The sequence below is a fragment of the Rhinolophus sinicus genome, linkage group LG12 (genome assembly GCF_036562045.2).
Source record: "Rhinolophus sinicus isolate RSC01 linkage group LG12, ASM3656204v1, whole genome shotgun sequence".
Lineage (NCBI taxonomy): Eukaryota > Metazoa > Chordata > Mammalia > Chiroptera > Rhinolophidae > Rhinolophus > Rhinolophus sinicus.
Window position 1 is genome coordinate 52,832,268 of NC_133761.1, and position 21,161 is coordinate 52,853,428.

Consider the following 21,161-nt stretch of genomic DNA (forward strand, 5'->3'; position numbering starts at 1 on the left):
AAGGAGCTACGTGAAGACCAGCTGACTGTTCGCCAGAACGTAACCCCTTCTCTCTTCTCTTGTTTCTCTCCTGTGGCAGTGTCTGGAGGCCGCAGTCGCCTGCACCTCATCGACCTCGGCAGTTGTGTGAAAGCCCTTAGCAAAAATCGGGAAGGAGGCTCAGGGCTGTGCCTCTCGCTGTCTGCTCTGGGCAATGTCATCTTGGCTCTGGTCAATGGCAGCAAACACATCCCATACAAGTAAGTGTCGCTTCGACTGGAAGAATGAGACGAGGTAAGCGGTCCAGTGACACCTGGGGAGAGGTGTGTTCCAGAGGGACAGTCTGGACTGCGTTGTTAGTTTATTGCCAGCACTAAGCCTTCACTAACGATTGTGTAATGCATGATCTTATTCAGAAGCTATGGAAATACTTAAATCTACCCCAGTCCTAACTTTAGGCTGCTCAAGTCATAAGAAATAGGAAACGATCTTCGTTGGGGTCTCCAATGACAATGTGCATTGGTAGATTATTGTCCCCGTGGTGTAGCGGTATCTGTTTCATAGTGATGAGAGCAAGGGGGCAGAAGATTGGCTTACCCTTCCCTCGGAGTAGCACTGCCAGATGTAACCAATAAAAGTACAGATACTCTGTTCAATTGGAATGTCAATAAACAACAGATAATATTTTAGTATAAGTATGCTCCCCAAGATTGCAGGAGCTATATGGGAATTCTGTAGTTTGTCTGGAAATCCTACTTAGGATAGCTTATAAAGCTTAGGGAATTACCACCATCCCATGCAAATATTTATTCCACTTCCAAGATCCTTTTCCTCATTCTGTTACTGCTTCAGGAAGATGAAATTAGAGCTAATCCTATGTCTGGAATTCCCAAAGACTTGCCATATCGTCTGTGCACATGAGTGACCCAGCCTGGAGCCACCCTTCCCCACCATCACCCCAATTCAGCTTTGCCATTGGTCAGTGCAGTGATGGGATGGTGGGTGCTTCCCTGCTTGCTCAGGTGCCGCCCAGGGCCCAGCTACACCTCTTCCCTGCTACACGAAACTGAGGGTAGTAGCTATACATATATCTTACCTACATCACAGGGATATAAGACTGAGAGGGTAAAATTTAGAACACTCTAGGCGATGACCAATAATGATAATCTGCTTGAGCCTGTCCTCATGTATCTAAATGGAAACAATACCTGCCTTTCAGAGTTGCCATGAGGATTGAGAGCAAACATACATGGAATCTTTTTTTTTTAAATCTGTAAAATCCTGTAAAATATAAGTTATGGTTGTGTGGGAGTGAAAAGATAAGTCAGCCAGTTTGTTCTACAATAACTGAGGTTCAAGACATGTCCTCGAGTTCTCTTTCTCCTCGGCCTTGAGTGGCCACCAACGCTGTGGTTTTATTCTCCACCAGGAAGACTATTGCTGGACTGACTTCAGGAGCTTAAATGGCGATTATAGTCCTATCTGTCTCAATTGTTGAAATTGGGAATCCTAGTTGGATAAACCTAGAAATGGTTTTTCCAGCCCTGTGAGAACCCTTTTCTATGAGAAAAAGAATTCAAGGTTGAAGGTTTATAAAGTTTCATTCGATATTATTTAAGCTCAATTTGTGATTGCAAGAGAAAGAAGGAAGGGACTGGAGGGAGAGAGAAGGAGAGAGTGGGGAGAGAGAGAGGAGACAAGGAAAAGTCCGAAGTGGTACCGTTAGGGCTGGAGATTTTAGAAAGAAAGTAAAGAGCTTTGGGCCCTAGTTGGTTTCCTTGTCCATAAAAAAGGGAAACATGTCTATTAATATTGTAACTTAATAGATCATGGTGTCAATAAAATTCAAAATGCCACCTTTTGAGGTCACTGATTATATGTTTTACTTATATATCTCTCACATTGTTTCTGTCGAGTGACATGTTTTTACGATTTCCATAAATATTTGTTGCACTGAGGCTGGGAGGGAGGGATGAATGTAAGCATATGAAATTACTTTTACTTTAGATAAAGTAACTTCCTGTTGGTTAGAGCTGGATTCTATTATAAACGTATAGGGAAGCATTAAGAATGGTTTTTATTGATAGCTCAAGGTCTCTTGGTAAATTAAACATATTTAACATCAGCTAGCCACAACGACCAGCCAGCCACCTGCCTCTTGGGAGGCTGACAAAGTGAAACCTCCACTCCCCATTTTCTGCAGACATCTGTCTGCTTCCGTTTCGGCAGTTCCCTTCCTTGCCTTCTGGCTCTGGGGGAGGGAAGATGGAAGTGTTTCCATGTCCGACGTGGGCACAGACTTCACATAAATGTGGTTTCTGCTTAAGACACAGTCATGGAGTTGTCCCCTACCATCAGGACCCTCCTGGAGAAGATCTCGCAGGAACACCATTGCGTGGTGCCAGGAAACATGGTGGCCTGTCCATCCATCCAGCTCTGTCCTCCCCGGAGCACTCGTTTGCCGGTGCACCTGTACAGCCCCCTTCTGTCACCCCTCGGGCCTGGTGCCCAACATTGTGTGTGAGCTTTAACAGGACCTTGATGGATGGAATAGTGGCTGCGAGTCTCAGCCACAACATATATGCAATATTTGGTATCTGCAAATCCCATTTGCAAAGTGATGCATCCACTAGAAACGCTCCTCTTCCGAGGTACAGGAAGATAAGGCAAAGATTTGCTCAAATCACCCAGCCGGTTGGTGGCAGAAGCAAACTGCATCGCTTTCCACAGCCTGGAGACCTTGGCAGTTGGGAGCCCACTGCCAGCCCACTCCCCCCTGCTCATCAAGCTCTGTAATAGATTAGCTGTCTTTGGTCCGCACAGCATGGGGTCTTCAGCACAGCAGGGTGGCCCAGATTGCTTTTATCAATTCAGTCAGGCTCTGAAGCCACATTATGTGCATTTTGTTAGCATACTAAACACCTTTCACTGTGGCAAACCTTGTCTTTGCAATAAGTTCCTTGGAGGGGAGTTGCCTGACCTTGCTCACTCACAGGGAAAACCAGCAAACCAAACTCCACATTTGTTACCCTCCCCCACCCTTCTAAAACACACACACAAAAAGCCCGCTACCTCTTCATTTGTCACCCTAGACAACTCTATGCTTGGAACCTGCATTCCTTGTGTTTGCTTCTGGGAAATTAACTGGAACGTGCACAGAGGGGATATAGGCTGTCTTCATTTCTCTTCATCACTGTACCAGACTATTTGTCATGTGAGCAAGCCAGAAAGTGAGTTTGGATTCATTAGCCATCCCAGGCGCTCCCATGGGCACCCTCGGTGTGCCCTGAATGGTTTTGACTTTGCAAATGATATTGCCTTTGTAGATGACAGACTCAGGCGCAGAAGGGGTTCCCAACCTCAGCCATTACACCCCCCCCCCCAGGTTTGCTGGCCAATCCAAGTGCAATAAATCAATCCTAAACGGTGACACCTTTCAGAAAAGCATGCAGAAAGGCAGGGAGACCACCAAGGGCTCCGACCCCCTAGTCAGTCCGGCACTGACAGGCTGTACAAATGACTCTTGAACTTTGGGGGGCTTTTCTTGTCTAGGGAAATCTGCCGTAGCCATGAGCGTTTTGACAGTACATTTGCAAATGTCCCTCCGTCCCTCATTACAGCCATTTGCTGTTCCTCACCATTTCTTGGGGGCCAATGTAATAGGAATCTTCTCGTTTGATAGATAAGAAAAAATAGGCAGAGTTATTGAAATGAATTCCCATGACAAAAACCAGTGTTGCAGGCACACACCACAGGAATTGGTCCCCAGAAATGGCATCACCAGGCACTGTCAGTGCGAACTTTGACTAAAGTGCTATTATGTCTCCCAGTGCATCTGCAGGACTACAGTCTTTTCCAGAGACTTGGAAATTCTAACCACTACCCCGTTATCTCGAAACAGAATTTTGGGTCCCTTTGAGATGTTCTCTTGGAAAGGGGGACAAACTCTTGGGAAGCGTACCCTTCCCACAATGGTACTTGAAGCCCTCGAAGCATTTGTCCTCATTTGTAACTTTTACTCCATTTGGACAAATAATTCCTTTAATCGGTCAAATGATCTATTGGCTTACTTACCAATAAGATGTTTCAGCCTGCAAGCAAACACTGCTGCAGGGGCTGCTTGGAGAAGCCCGAGTTCCACAGGTGGTCAGGACGCTGCCACCAGGGTCTGCAGCAGGAGCACTTTTCCTCCGGGGCCCTGGGGAGGAGTCAGCCACCAAGGTCGTTGTTGAGAAGGCAGCAGCATCAGAGCGCAGCCGTTCCTTCACACCAGCAAGCAGCCCAGGAAACTCAAAGCCACATCAGTGACTTGCTGAGAAAGGACGTTTTCTTCCATCGAGGCAGCTTTTTGAAAGTGTTAACTCGCTCACTTTAAAAGTGCTTCTCTCCCATGAGGGGCTGCAGCGCTGGACCCCGCGGGCAGCACCTGTGGCGACAGGCCAAAAATCCAGAAGGATCTATAGCAGAATGCGGACACTCCTCTTCCTTGCTTGGAGAAATACTGTCTCCTAGTAGCCATTTAGGAGTTGGGATTGTCTCTGCTTTCTCAGCACTGAAAACCCACTGTGCGTCTGGGAAGCTAGAGAAAGGAGCGAATGGTTGATACTAGCTGCAATACTCCATCCCCCGGGCTCATACAGAGATGAAAGGTTTGTTCCTCTGGACCCGGATGTATATTATTTATGCTAAATGGAATGAAATAGACATTTTCCAGGAACAATACAAAGGAATAGCCATTCTCCAGATTTTCTTAAGATAACATGTAATGGAGAGAAGCTCTGTGTAAGAAGGTGTGTGTGAGAAAGGAGGAGAGAGAGAGAGAGATTTAGCAGCCTTTAAATGTACATTAATGCTGCGTTATCGCCCCCTGATTTATAGGGAGAACATCAATTCAGAACTATTTGCACAAAGTCCAGATCCCAGTTTATAGCGTTCCCTGTTTAGAAATAAAATAACCAAAGTCTCAGGTTGCCAAGCAACCGCAGCAATGATAACTCTTAGTGTTGCTGCTTCAAAAATACTCACCTTTATACATTTTAATGACTGCAAGGATGCAGAGAAAGTGAGTTCAGAAAATCACCGGGACACAGACGTCCCTGTTGTAGGAGATTTCCGCTTTCTTACTGTCTTTTAGTTTGCCCTCCTTTCTCCATTTGCTTCGCTGGCCGGTGGAACCTTCATACTTCATTCTGGAAGATTTCAGAGACCGATATTGTTTTCTTGAGAGTTGAGGCAGCAACCAGCAGTAAATGCAGCCTGCCTGGTTTCTCACAGAACCAGGCAAGTCACTCGGAGGAATGAGGCTGCCTGGGCCTCATTCAGTTGGGGCCACAAACACTGGTTTTTGCACCCCTGGTGTAACACGTAAACGCCACACACTGTCCTTTTTGTTCTCAGGGACCACTTCCTGCGCCCTCCAAGAGCCTCAGTGAACTGGGAGCAGGTTGTTGGGCCCCCAGCTCAATCATCATTTCTTGGCCATAACACCACGGTGTCTACTTTTTGTCTACAGCGCTAGCCCCGCTTGGATAATGGGCCATCCGGTTTGAAGACTGGGTAGAAATCAGGAGACTTCTTCACTTCCCTTTGGCTTTTCAAGAGGTTTTCTTCCTTTAGGTTCAATTTCTGAGATTACTCGTCAAACTCTCTTCTCTCCAGATTCTGAACCATTTGGCAAAAAGCTACAAGGGTCGGATTGCGAATTAAAACCGTCCATCTGCTTAATCGTAACAGAGTAGACAGAAGTCTCCTTCTGTCCCCGCACAAATGTGGACCCCCGAACTCAGGACTGGGCAGAATCAGGTCAGCAGGGCAGTCACTTACCCAGACAGCCACGTGGCTCAAGTGGAGAAATCTGTGTGACCTGGAGGGAGTGAGACAGACAGACAGTGTGGGGCTGTACATGCCCAAGGTCACCTTACCAGCCTCATCAGTCAAACCCTTTTCCTCCCGTGGGAAGAAGTGAATAAAAGTGCAGAAAGAAGAGTGGGAACTTTTTTCTCGTTCTTTTCAAAGGGCTAGAGATTCCTGATTTAAGGACTTGCTGGGTGCTAGGTAAAAGGAGGAACTCACTTCCAATTCTTATTTTCTGGGTTTTCAGCTACATTTCAGGTAGTTCGCCTGGGGTGTGAATGAGCTGTGAATAAGGGCTATTTCATGATGTGAGCATGACGGTAATAGCTCACAGTCAGCGTTCTTCCTGGGCGTTAGGGACTGTTCTAAATGCTGGATGGGTAGTTAATTTAATTAATGGCACAGGTACTGCTATGCTCATACTCGTGTTACAGATAGGGAAAGTGAGGCACAAGCGGTCAGTAGCTTTTGTACGTGGGCACAGTGGTGGGTGACAGAGCTTCACTGCCTCCCAGGGTGTCACCACTTCCCAACACAGTGGCTAGGATGCTATGGTGCTCAGCCAATGGTCGTTGAAATAACAAATGAGGTAAGACCATGAATCAACTGTCTCTGCAGAACTGAACTGTGTAGTTGGTCGTCAGTGACAGCACAGGCCCCAGGGCTGGGACCAGCTGTAGCCAGCTGGACGTTCAGTGTCCATCTCCTGGTTTCACCTTTACTGTGATGGCTAAGCTGGGAATGACTGCTGGATACTGGTGGCGGGGAGGAAAGTGAAATTGGGAAGATGATGAAAATGGAAAAGAAATCTCCCTTTCAGAACTACCAAATAAGAATGTTAAAATGAATGCGATTCTCCTCAGAACCTGTGGGCAGGCCCCAAGGTAGCAGGTTGGACTCAACGGGTCACCCTCATTCAGTGGCTCCCAGTGGGGCCCAACAGGCTGAATCCTACACTCTGGGCACCACCAGTGGCTGATGGCAGCAAATCTCAGCCTAGTTCATGAGTCTTTCTTTTCTTTCTTAATTGCTATAATCTTTCTCATGTAAAAGTCAGAAAGCTAGGGAAACATTTCACAGCCCCCATCAATAGAAAAAAGTGCAGGATGCCACATGGTGCCCTCCCAGGCTGCGGGACCCCAGCTGGCCCTCCTGCCTCGCTGGGTGGGCTCCAGCATGAGAAGTGTGACCATTTCCCACTTCCCACACCGGAGAGCTGCACACTGGGCACAGCCTCCTGATAAGACGGCGTTTATAGCTCTCTCCTCCCTCAACGATAGCTTCTAGGAGGTGTGTAGAGGCATTCCTGAGTGAAGAGGTGCCTGTCAGAAGAGGAGAGGTTATCACCTAGTTTGTGTCTTGAAGTTTTGCTGAGCAGGTTAAGGGAGGGCTAGGCAAGAGGTGAGAATGATGGCAGGGCTGTCAGAGGGTGAGATAATGAGCTTCCTCGAACCTCTGGCTAATAATAGGAGCTTGGGGGTTTCCACAAGTGGCAGATAAGATAGTCAGTCTATCAACTGGAATTTGTGAAGTTTCTGCAGGCTGGGCTCCCAAAGAAATATGTGTAGTCCAGTATCAGTCGTTTTCTAAAAGAGATGGATGGCAGATGGGTGGGTGGGGTGGGGGAGCTAAGGCTGAGCTGAGACCTGGGAGACGCTGGTCCTACTGCTAATCTCTGTACACTTACTCTTCCTGGGCTATGTCTCCACCAGCCACATCAGGATAACCATTCTTCTTCTCTCCCTCAGGAACATAGTCGGTGTGTTATTGAGATAACGCCTGTGATAGCCCCTTTGAAGAAACGTACCTCAAAGGCAAAAATATAATTGTTTTACTATATTTCAAAAAGTTATTACCCAGATTGATCTGGCACTACCATATCTCTCTCTGTTTCTTGATTTTCAAAGCATGCATCTCTTTTTGGCCAAATGGATTATAATTACTTTTCGTGAAAAAGGAAGTCTCGGGCATTTTTCAACAAGAGTTTGTGTGCCTAGGGTTACTGTCAGATACAGGCATTTAATCTAAGAGAATCCAACCTGCCGTACTGTGCACAAAGAGAAAAGTAACAGGTTCCTGAGGAAGTGAATTGAGTTCACCCACAAATTCCCTCAATGAGCCCTTCAGGCCTGAGAATGAGTGATGGTGGGAGTCAGGTGCTGCTGCACCCCCACTTGTGTCTGTGTACGCCATAAGTCAGGGTATGATTCAAGCATTTCAAGATACAAATTTTCCATATAATGTGGCCTTTAAATGCAAGCCAGGTACTTCTGGTGATGAGCCAGAGACGGTGATGTGTCCCAACACTGAAATAAAACTTGACTCTTGGATTGGTGCGAAGGGTTTTCTTCCAGAGAGAGTTTCAAGGCTAACCTTGATGACATAAACGTCACCTTACACTCCAGATTCCAAGTGATATATAAAGTGTAGCTCCGTTATTCATGGAGCTCAGTTCTGTTCTGATCAACAAGGTGGATTCTGGCCCAATGGACCTGGCGGAGGAGTTTAAGCGACTCATTTTGTTACAAGTCGGATGGAGGCTACCAAACATATACAGGATACCATTTGAGAAATAAATAACAGAATGTCCATACATTCTTTGAGCAGTTTAGTCATTCACCCACTCAATCATTCAAAAATGTTGATTGGACCCCTACAATATGCAAGACACTGGGACTATAACAGAGAGCAGCACAGACGATCTCCACTCTTGGACAATTTACAGTCTCGTGGAGATACAGACATAAACAACCAAGCCTCATAGCTGATAACACCTGAACACCAGGGCTTAACCACCCCAGTGGAAAGGAGGGCTTAAGTAAGGTTGATGGAATCTGACACACTGTAGTGAAGGTTGTCTGGCCAGAGGTAGCAACTCTGCAGTCCCTCCACCTGCTCCTAGTCTTTCTCCATTCTCACTCATCTATGTCTTCCAGTTTCCCACAGTCCATTCTTGACCCACCTGAGCCATTCACGCAAGCAAATCTCATCATTTGCTTGAATGATGGAGATATAGCCTGACACAAATCATAAACTACTGAGCCAAATGCAAGACTCCAAGTCCACAGCTAATCGCTGTCTTTAATGATAAGTAATCATCATATCACAAGACATGTGGCTATGCAAAGGAAACAACCAAGGGGGGCGGGCTTTGGGTGAGTTGGGGGCCAGTGCACAGAGAGCCCAAGGTGCCCTTAGGCACCCACAGGTCTCTGGGATTACTCAAGGAAAGCTTGACTTGGGCACAATTAAGCTTCCGAAGGGATGGAGTATACTAATGAGTTGGAGCTTAATTCATAAAAAAAAAAAAAAAAAAAAAACTGCCTTGAACATGAATACAGCTTCAATCGGAGTATCCAGCCATAAATTCTCACCTGTTTCACAACGGGTTCGGGCTCAATTGAGCATTAATAGATTTTTTTTTTTTGTCCATGCAAATGAGGTGATAATTCATTTCATGTGTAATTGAGCAATTTTCAAATACTTATATTCATGGAGCGGGTAAGTTGTACCAAATTGTCTAATGTACCTGGTAATTCTTTAAAGCAGAGCTGAATTTTATTTTGATATAATGAAGAGAGAACTGAACAAATATAGATGGTTGTAGTAAATGTGTTACTAGTTTGAAGAATAGTGGACTTGAAGAGACTTTATGATAGTCACTCCTTTAGGGCAAAAACCCCAACAATAGCTATTTATGTTTGTCTGTCCTTACCATGCTTTCTTATCCTGCCAGTGAAATCAGCCAAAATTTTAGGGGTTTCTAGGTTCAGAAGAAGGGAGGTGTTGGTGCCTTTGGTTTATAAGCATATAGGTATTTCCTAGTTTTGTGCCCTGGTATGCCCATTTTTCCGAGGGTTAAATACTTGTATCCTTAAGGTACCCTGTCAGTTCTTCAAACTCCTTATTGAGGCTCATTTCTCCCAGGAACCTTGCCAATCCTGAGCAGGAAACCCCCCGCTGAGGACTAATTGCAAGTGTCATTTGTATTGAGAGTATTTTTATGTGGTTTCCTGAACAAAGTTCACTATACTACTCCCTGCCCTGGGGGAAAATGCCATAGCCATTGTTTCCTTGGGAGGTTCCTTTCCGAAGAAGCAGAGGCTTTAGTTCCTTACCCTCCACAGGGCTGCCAGAATGCCCTTTTAAAATGCAGATCTGATGTCACCCCCTTCTTTAAATCCTTCAGTGGCTTCTTGTTGGCTGTAGGATAGAGTTCAAACCCTTTTAGGGCCTATGAAACTCTTCAGAATTTGGGCCACACCCACCTTTCTGATCATAGAAACTCTGTCCAGTCTCCTGACTGACACCCCTAAAGCCTTCTCACACCCCCATGCTTTGCAAATGGCGACTTCTGCTTACAGGGGTCTTGTTCATTGAGTCTGTCATTCAGTGAATGGTTATCAAGAACATGCGATCTTCCAGTACCGTGATGGACCGTCTCCATTTAATGAGATCCTCTCTGTTACTCTTACATGTTTTAATGGTGAAATGTGTCCTATATACAGATGTAGAGACACATCTGCCCCGTCTAATGTATAACAAATTGAACATGGCATGCCCCCCATAGTTAGGAAATAGGACATTTCAATGCCTTAGACGGCCCCTGCACTCCCCTGTGATTGTACCGCTCTTCCATCTTTCCCAGAGGTGACTGCCATGTTGAAAGTTGCTTACAATTCCCTTGCTTGCCTCCTAGTTTTACCACTGAAATTTGTGTCCTAAAATATATATTGTTTAGTTTTGTCTGGTTTTGAACTTGACGTAAATGGAATTCTAGTCTCTTCCCAGCCCTACTATACCTTGCCTTTTTCAATCGCAATTTCATTTTTGACGTCCATGTTGACATGTGTAGCTATAGTTTATTAATTTTCATTGATGTACGATTTCCCATTGTAGGAGGACATCATGGAGTATTGGTAGGTCTGCTGATGGATTTCGAAGAGATTTCTAAAAATTGATTGGTGAATTTTGTCTGCCCCATTTCTGCATCTAATGAGATGGTCCCATGGTTTTCCGCCTTTATTCTTTTTATACGGCAAAGTACATTAATCAGTTCTTTAATATTACACATTCTTGCATTCCTTTCTGCCTAGTCTTCAAAGCTTATTTTAAATGTCATCTCCTCTTTGAAGTCTTCTCTGACATTCTTTCCTCCCTCCCAATGCTTTGCTCCAGAAAAGTTGTTCCCCTCTAACCCCCTATGTCGTTCTGTAGGTATTTTATTATAGACACTGATGTTATATTTTAATTATTTGTTTACAGACTGTCTCTCCTCTAATAAGAGCTCATCAAGATAATGACAGCGTTTTCTTCAGGTTCCTTATTTTTTGTGCACTAATTTGAATTAAATGAACCTGCTCTAAACCTCACTTCTTCAGTACAGATATGAGTCAGACATCTGCCTTGGACTTTTTGGTGGCCTGCCTCATGCCTGGAGGGCACCTTTGGGCCACTAGATTTGCTTTGTGACCATCAGACCCCTATTCTCAACTAGCACAAAGTCGGTCTTTTTATGGTGATGTCAGCTGTTTAGGATATAGATAGGCCCTGACGCTCACTATAGCCCTACTTCCTAAATCAAATATATAGCAAAAATATATTCACTCTGCCAGGTTGTTTCGACAATTTATCAAGCATCTACAAAGTGTTATTCTAAGCCTTAGGACTGATGTATGGAGGTTAGAGACCAGTGGGACAGAAGAAACCATGATACAAATTAGAGTGCAAGGCATAAAGCAGTTAAAAGTCACATTATAAAGTACACTCAAGGGAGAGGTAAGAAGTTCCAGTAAGTCATCTGTGGATATGTTTTCTATGGCAGTAATGAATAGCAGTAACAAAAATAAATGCAAGATACAATATAGATTCTTACTACTACAATTCTCCAAATGTCTAGGATTTAGTAGAAGCAGCAATGTTTTTGGGTTCATCCAACAGGTTTAGTTACTCAAATAACCTCTTTATTATAGTCATTTATTGCATGGCTTTGGAGTTGGTTCCCTAAGGGTCTAAGTATGAGGGATTCCAGGAATGCCTTAGAACTCTAAGGAAAGGCTGCCATTATCACTACTTAATGTCCCCAGATTTGGGAATGGCAGTCCATCTTTTGACAATACTATAAATTTTGGGCTACATCTTAGAGGACTGTGTACCTGATACCAGGACAGTTAGGCTGGGTGGGGAGGGGGTTTCATCATCTCAAGTGATTTTTGCAATAAGTGAGATGGTAGTCTCTCTCTTTAAAGCCCTGGAAAATGCCTGCAGACCCCTCTGGTTAATTCAGCCTCCACCCACGCTAGGGACGTGGACAAATCTACAGCCCGAAGCCCTCCCTACCGTGGTCTCCTTGACAATCAAATTCTGAAAAAGGAAATCTCTTGGCTCCATTTCTTGCTGAAATAATGAAAACCACCTGGGCCCCTGCTTGACAATTTCCTTTGGAAAAGGAGACCAGCCACGTTTAAAAATCATACAATGTGAACTTTCCAAAACCCAAAGTCTTTCCCTCACCAATATCATTCATTTGAGCCTATAATTTATGAATGAAAAAGAACCAGTGATTATGCCTTTACAAGCCTTTTGGATGGAATCAGAATCACCCTTTTGGCTTTAAGTTCCCTGTTCAAGGACCCACTTAAGGACCCATTTCACATGGTCTTGGAACTGTATGTGTTAAGAGTAGCAAAGCTACCACTTTTTGAGTACAGATAGTCCTGGCTTAACGATGGTGCGACTTACAATTTTTCCAGCTTTATGGTGGTGTGAAAGCACTATGTATTCACTAGAAACTGTACTTCAGAGTTTGAATTCTGACCTTTTCCTGGGCTAGCAATACGTGGTACAATACTTCCTCATTATGCTGGGCAGTGGGGCCAAAGGAGGTTTACTCCAAATTTCCTTTGTCACAGCAGCCTGGAGCACGCAGAAGCGGGTAACAGAAATCTCTAGGCACCTTTGACTTACCACAGTTAGTGCAGCTGGTAAGGGACAAAATTCTATGCCAACAAAGTTTGACTCCCGTGCCTCACTATCACCTTTCCACTCAATGGGGTGCCCCTTGGTCCCAATGAGTGACCCCTCTCCCCCTCCGCAGGTGCCTGGACTTTTGCAATTCCCAGGAATGCCCAGTGCCTGCCTCTCTCCACCCCCGTCCTCCTGGCTGTACCACTGAGAGCCCCCCAGTGTGCCAGGCCTCATTTAACTCTCTGCCTGCATCACAATTAACCTTTCCTGGGGGTTATCCCTTCACATCCTGCTCTGTGGGAAGGTAATCTGCTCCCTTAGTTCAAATTAGAACGGTCATATCTAACAATGGTCAAACGATATGTGAGAATTCCCAACTTTATCTGTATTTGTATTGTCTGATTTTAAAAATTTGGGGCCATCAGGTGGGTATTTAATGGTATATCATTGTAATTTTAATTTGCATCTCCCTGATTGCTAACAAGGTTGAGTGTCTTCTCACGTTTGTGAGTTTTTACCTCTTGTTCTTATCTTTTGCCTATTTTTCTGTAGCACTGCTTATCTTTTTGTTAATCGATTCATAGGAATTCTTTATAAGCTCTGGATTCTGCTATTCTGAAATATTTTCTCCTAGCACCATTTATTGAACCCCCACTGATCTGCAGTATTCCCTTGGTCATATAACTAATGTCCAAATGTGTATGAATCTGTCTCTGTGCTCTCCACCCCTATGCCAATACCAGACTATCTTAATTACTTCGCACTTTGTTAATTTTCTTTTTACTGTGTTTGTTGTCCAAGGTATTAATTTCTGCTCTTTACTATTACTTTCTTTGGTTTGCTTTGCTATTTTTTATCTCCCATCTCAAGATGGCTGCTTAGTTTAACAACTTTCACCCTTTCTTGTTCTATAACATAGGCACTTAATTCTATATGTTACCCACGAATTACTGCTGTGTGTGTATCCTCAAGTTTTGATAATGATTATTTTCAAATGGTTATTGATTATTTTCACTATCACTCATTCAAAATATTTTCTATTTTCCATTTTAATTACTTTTTGAGCCATGGGTTGTTTACAGGTATTTACTAATTTCCAGTTATTTGGAATCAGTTTGCTCCTTTTGAGACTTGATGTTAAGCTTGGCTATGGAGGTACAGCGCATCTAGGGCTAATTTGACCCCACTATTAGAGGGAGGAGTCTAACATTATTATTATTAACCCCTTCTGAGGACTCTGTCCCATGTAGTAGCAGGTCTTTTCACTCTGTCTCCTTGAACAGAAATTATTTCCATTCCTTGAGACTGCCTCTCTCTCTCTCTCTCTCTCTCTCTCTCTCTCTCTCTCCCTCTCCCTCTCTCCAGCTCTCTTCTTTCTTTCCCTGTAAATTTTAGCTGCCTTGGCCTCTCCAAATTCAGATCTGTATCTCCTCATCTCAGCCAGGTGACTGCCTGGTTCTGTCTGGACCTCCCTCTCTGCTCTGTGGTCTGGAAACCCTGTCTAGGCAGTGAGCTGGGCACTGGAATGGCTCACCTCTCAAAGATTACTTTTCTCTGTTACTGTTGCCCGGTATCCAAAATCCATTTTTTCTCATATTTTGTTTGGTTTTCTAGTTATTTAAGGCTGGAGAGTAAGTCTAGTTCTTGTGTTTCCAACATGGCCAGAAGCAGAAATTGGTCATTCCTGATAATTTTTTAAAAAAAATTTATTTCTTTAAACATTTAAATTTCCTTAAACACATTAATTAACTTTTTGTTATTTATTTGTAATCTATATTTCAACATCTCTTTCTGCCATCTGTTGTTTCTGCTGGGTCTGTCTCTTGGTGCCTTGTTTCTGTGTGTGTTTATTTTTGCCCTGGGGTACTCAATTTCATTGGCTTTTTATTTGTGAGAATTCTTTAAGACCTTGGATTAAGACAGTTTATTTTAGCATTTGTATTTACTTCTTGGTGCCCGCGATCACTACCAGTTGAGGACATTCTGCATTATATTCTCAGCCTGAAATATTTTGGACCACCCAGTTATTAAGAATTCAAGCTGCAAACCTGCATTAATCCAGCCTGTGGTTCCAAATTCTCATGACAATGTCTCTTCTCTGCTCAGTGCTGGATATCCACAGTCATGTCTTGTAGATGTGAGGGGGGAAGTTGTTGAAGGGGATTTTCCTGTTCAGATCCTCATGTTGGGCAGGCTTTGGGCTTTGTCTTCTGTTTTCCATGCCCTTTGAGGCCACATAAAAAACTAAGCTGAATATTACCTGGTTTACCCAATATCTTCAGGGAAAAAGCAAACTTCGGTGTTCTTACTTCTCTTGAGTTGCACATTCATTTGTTTTTTGGCTTGAAAATTTCTTATTCTTTTACGAGCCCCGCAATGCATTTAATAAGATTTGTGAGAATATTTATCCACAGTGTTGAATTGTATTTAATAAGAAAACCTTTTGAGGTAACTAGACTACCATATTTCTTTTTGCTGCTTTTCTGTATTTTTCTGTTACACATCTCTCCCGTTCTAAATTATAACTAAGGAAACCATATAATTTACTATCCAAACCTACACACTTTTGAGAGTGAAAAGGGGTACTTAATATTGTTAATTTTCTGAAATTTTTTCTGATAAATCCATTTGTATTAGTGGACCTATAAATTAGTTCTATTCAAAAATTACCTTCAAAAAAAAAATTTCTTACCAAAAAAAAAATTCATTGCGCCAAAGTAAAAAAAGTTTTAAATTTCTTTATATTGTTTATCAGAACATTAAAATTAAATAAGTAGAATAATTATTCTTGAGACACCTTTATGTGTTGCAATCATCTTGACATATCTATACCTCATATCATGTTAACGGTATTTTTCTTAAGACTTTTTCTTTCTGGTATTACCTTAGAGCCTCAGCATTTTTCTTCTTTAGTTATTAACTGCCTACCTATTTATGTAGATGTATGTGCATGTGGGTTAACATATAAAACTATTTATACATTTCAATTTCTCTTTGTAGAATATCACGGTCTGGTTGAAAATAATTAAGAATTTATGTACACCATAGCCAACTGCAAGTTCATTTCAGTGGAATAAGGTTCCCGATTCAGTAAGAATATTATGGGTTAAGTTTCAAAAGGTTTTCCCCTAAGTCAATTTCCAAAGTACAATTATAGAATTTCAAAATTTAGTCTTTTATACTGTGTGTTTCTTGCTGTCTAATATTCATTTAGTTACATCTTTGCTTTTGTAGAGACATATGTCAGGATCCTCCCTATTTGCAAGTTTTGTTTTATTTAATAATTACAATTCCTTACAAGCTTCAGAAGCTGAGATTTTTGTTTTATTTGTTGAACCCTTGATATGGATTTACAGCTTATTTTCAACAAAGTACAACCAAAATTTAGAAAACCTGTTTCCAAAACTCCAATACTTTAAAGTATGTTTTGAAGTTAAAAACTGTCTAATGTCAGCAATTTCATATCATTTAAGCTAGTTCTTTAAAGTCTCAAACATTTCTCAAATCCAGTTGATGACAGGCAGCAAAGAGGGAGCTGTTCATTCCCCTGATGAAATAGTTTTTTATTTGACATAACCTTCATCACAAAATTTTTGTACCTCGTGTACTCTGTCTAACTCTGTATATGTAAATTTCACAAAATTTTGACCACAGCTTGTATTTCTCTGCGTAGAAATAGAATTGTGTTTGAGCACAGTTATGAATTATGTGTGTGCAGTAACCAATTTGAAGTACATCTCAGTACAAGTTTCTCCATTTAGTAGGAACAGTATGTCTTAAAGTGTAAACTCTATTTACTGCATGTAACACACGTGTTAGTAGGTGAGACCACGGAAAAGAAAGTGAAGGTCTGCCCAACTCTCTCCATGTTATTGTTTTAAAGTCTTATTATCACTTTGTTGTGAAAAATGGAAAAGCTAGGACACAATAAATTAGTTGGGATACAGGATAATAGGCATAAACTGAGACTTTTCTGGGTGAAATAGGACCTATTATTAGCCTACTGAGCAGGGGTGATATCTCATTTGTGTTTGCAATTCCAGGGCTAGCAAAGAGCCTACCTGTATCCTTGGTTCTTAATACCTGCTTGTTGGGTGAACTACCCCAAAATAATATATTTGTTTGAATATGTGTTATTCAAATGTATGTGTATTTGTTTGAATATGGATTTCTGTGTATTAGTGCAAAATAATGAAAACAGGGTACTTTCAGGCTTTGTCACAAGACTCTCCAAAATCCCACCACATAGGGAGCTGCTTCCTCTGCTTAGACTTAACTGCAAGCAGGGATGATCCCTTGTTGCCCTTTTGGAATATCTTTTCTACATGCCAAATGTATTGAACTGGACTCTACACACTGGCTTTATCAGCCAACCCTTTTAACCCAAACACCCTGCTGGAACGGAACGTTTTTGCTTGTAAGACCTTGGGACTTCAGCAAGATCCATCTAAGGAGAGCTGTGGAGTCCTCACACAGGCACAATTTACAGATGGACCCGACTTGACTCGGCCAGAGTCTTGACTGAAATTGAGGGCATGCTGGTGCTTCTGACTGTTCCCCTTTGGGGAAAGTTGTTTACACATTCCCCAAGAGGGACCTGATAGTAACCTTGGTGAAAATGTCTGTCCTGTGATCTATCCTTGAAGACTGTGAGTGGTGCACACATGAGTAGGCCATAGCTTGCCCTGCAGAATGCTTTGGAAGGCTGGGAGAGTCTGTCTGCCATTACATAGGACAGGCTGTGAGTCTGGTACGCCACTCGCGCTGTAGCCCAAGGCAGTGGCATTGGCCTTGGTTTTATTCTGACAGTGGCTTCTGTGAGGAAAAATAAAAGCTAGTATTTTGGAAATTAGGGAGGTAGGAAGCTGGGGAAGACTACTTTTGATGGAGACGTCCCCATGAGATATTTATGTAAATGTTTGTAGATTGGCATCTCTATGCTGGACACTGTGAAGTCTTTGATGTATAGAAAGAAAGGAAATGATCTCTACTTATATATGCAGTTCTCTGAGAAGAAGGCATCTTTAGTGGTCTTTGGTTCATCCATCTAAGTTATTCAGAGCCTTTCGTAGCCCTTTGGAAAAGCATTGAGATGTTTCGAAATTTAGAAAAGGTGGGAGGGGGGTATCTAAGAAGTGTCATAAGGGAGATATTATTAATTCCTAATTTGTAAGCCTTTTGTCACTGGCAGGATTTTGGGAAACAAAAGCCCAGTGAAGGATCTTGCAGGGGTAACAGTGACGAGATTCTGAACTTGAGCCATATTTACTCTGCGTAAGAAACGAATAACTCTTTGTGATTGAACTTCTCGACTTAAAAGACAAAAAATTGTGCCACAATAGCCTATCGTTTTATCAAACAAAATAAACATCACTGGAAAGCTTGAATCTTTCTTCATTCTTTTTCAAGAAACGCACAATCCCTTCATGTCAATCCCCATTAAAATTTCATGGACTCTCTCTTAAGTTATCGAATGAATGAAAGGTAGCCTCTGGGGAGCATCTTTCCTTAGACTTATACCAGTAGTGGAAACCATTCTTAAACTTAATTTCCTTTTCATTCCTTCCAATTCCTAAAACACTGGTCCTTGTGTCGTGAACCAATTCAATTGGTGCATGTTCTGAAGACTGCGAAATCATGTTTCTTCAAACCACACATGATACCCAGAAGGCGTTCTGACACGGTTGTCCTCAACACACTCCTTAAAGTTGGTTATACTTGATTTCGAAAGAAGTTTACCCCTGGGCTGTCCATATACTTTAGCAATACTAGTCTTTCAAGTGTTTCCCAGCTGGTGACTGGTTAGTGGTCTGCAAGTAACAAGGACCATATTGGACAAGTATCTTCAACACCAAGTAGCATAGGCAATCTTTGGTCATTGTTATTGGCAGGAAAACCAAATATTAGGAGGCTTTTGAACTACAGATGCCAAAAATGTGAGTTAAAATCTAAGCCGGATAAAGTGTTACCAAAACATGAAATGGCACATTTGTACATCAAAGGACACTATCAAGAGATTGACAAACAACCTACAGAATAGGAGAAAATGCTTGCAAATCATACACCTAATGTAGGATTGATATCCAGAATATGTAAAGAATTCCTGCAATTCAACAACAACAAAATTCAATTCAATTAAAAAATGGGCAGAGGACTTGAATAGACATTTCTCCAAAGAAGAGATACAAAGTGGCCCAATAACCACATGAAAGGAAGAAAACATCATTAGTTATTAGAGAAGCATCAATATGACCCCAATGAAATACCACTTCCCGTTCATTAGCAAGGCTATCAAAACCAGAATGTAAGTGTTGGCAAGGATGTGGAGAAATTGGAACCCTTGTGCATTGCTTGCTGGTGAGAATGTAAAATGGGATAGCTGCTGTGTCAAACAGTTTGGCAGCTCCTCAAAAAATTGAACATAGAATTGCCATATTATCCGGCAGTTCCACTCCCAGGTGTATACTCAAAAGAACTGAATGCAGCAACGTCAACAGACATTTGTACGTCCATGTTCATAGCAGCATTCTTTGCAGTAGCCAACACATGGCAGCAGTGTGTATCTATCAATAGATGAATGGAAAACAAAATGTGGTGTATCCATACAATGAATATTATTCAGCTGAATCATACATGGAAAGTGGTTAAAATAGTAAATTTTAGGTTATATATGTTTTACCGCAATAAAAAAGAAGAAGAGGAAAGGCTGGTGATTTCCAAGGACATGAATCCCAGGGAATGTCTAGTGCTGTTACACTTCTCCTTTTTTGTCCTGAATAATTAGTGGGCTAGTGGATTGAGCTGGACATGGAAGAATTTCCACAGACAGACATTAAAGTAAAGGGTATTCCATGCTGCAAACCTGGCGTGAACACAGATTCATGAGAGGCACAAAGGCCACAGTGGTTCAAGGAGTGGTGAATAGAGTGGTACAGCCCAAATCCACAGTGCAGGGAGGGATCTCAGGATATTCTGCTCAGCTCCAGGTCCAAAGCCACCAAATCATCTTTACTGTCACCCTTCGTATGATGAGGAGGCCTCCCCCATTGTCATTCAGTGAAGTAACAAATGGATCAGAGCCATAGTCGTATTGGTCTGCAGCCCTTTGGGTGAGCACCCAAGGGTCCCCATCTCAGGGAATAATGCCCTTGGTGGCAATGGTGCTTCACCCCTCCTCCTAGAACCACTTTAAGTATCTCCAACTGAGTCTTGGGAAGGCCATTGGTTAGAAGCAGGGGGCAAGGGCTGAAGGAGAGGGCACAAATGGCTCATCCTGACCCTGACAATGACACTCCTGTTTTAAGCTCCACGCTGCTGACTTCCAAGAAAAGCCATTGCACAGGGAGAGAGATGAGCTTGAGATCATGGGAAGGAACAAGTTGAATCAACTAATCCATCCTCCCCAGAACTGGTCTGAATCCTTCCCGACAGGGTGATATTCTGTACCACTGGCCTTGCCTAAGAAACCAGCTGTGTCTTCTTTCTTGGAAGGTTATCCTACAACACCGGGGGTGCCCACTGATAGGCAGCCTGACTGAGCAGAGAGAGAGTAGATCTCTCTGCCTTTTGTGTGTATGAGATCAGAACAGTCAAGTGAATGCAAATGAAAGGACTGCTCAGGGCTCATATTTGCATTTCTTCTGTTTATTTTATTTCAATAGAGAGAAAGCCTGGAATTGGCTAAATTGAACTCTGGAGACTGGAAATAGTTGTGTTTGTAATCCTTTGTAATCATCAAGCCTACACCCTTTGTCTAATGCTATTTAACCTCTTTTTAGCCTTTCTGAGGAATGTGGTATAAGAGGGACTCACCTGGGTTTCCAGAGCAGTAAAGTAAAAGCCCCATAATTTACCCAGTCCCCAGGTTGCTCTCTCATCCTAGGGTTTTGCTTAGAGAGTAGGTGAGAAAAGGAAATGAGACCCTTCCAGATGTTTCCCTGGTTTTGTTGTTTTGTTTGTTTGTTTGTTGCTTTTGTTTTTTAAACACATTTCTTTTGAAAGCACTTGAAATACTGGAAATATGCTTGCAGATTATCAAAGCCCAGCGTTTACAAGGTTCTAACGTCAACCCTGAAGGGTGATCACAGGCTGAGCTGTAGCAAGGCACCATCCAAATGCCATAAAGATAAGCTTTTTTCAACTGAAACAAGCATGCAAAGTCACGAAAAAGCATAGGAATGTTCTAAAAATGTAAGTTTCTCTCTCAGGTGACGCAGGAGGGTCAGGGATAGGGTAGTGGCAAGGCAGTGGCACTAGGCAAGACTAGGATTTCATTATATCAAGAGTCCCATTGGGAATCTTCTTTTTTTTTTTTTTTTGTTGTTATCTGGAGAATTCTTTAAAAGTCCATGGAGAAGGTCAAT

General features: G+C 42.6%; 1 protein-coding gene across 2 annotated transcripts in view; it reads left to right on the forward strand.

The window, feature by feature from the left end:
• The window catches only part of KIF26B (kinesin family member 26B), a 402,861-nt gene that overhangs the window by 354,376 nt on the left and 27,324 nt on the right, over positions 1–21,161 (forward strand). For both annotated transcript variants that reach the window (XM_019730870.2, XM_019730871.2), the window contains one exon: positions 80–239. In XM_019730870.2, the coding sequence (XP_019586429.2) occupies positions 80–239 (160 nt within the window). The remainder of the gene's footprint in view (positions 1–79; positions 240–21,161) is intronic.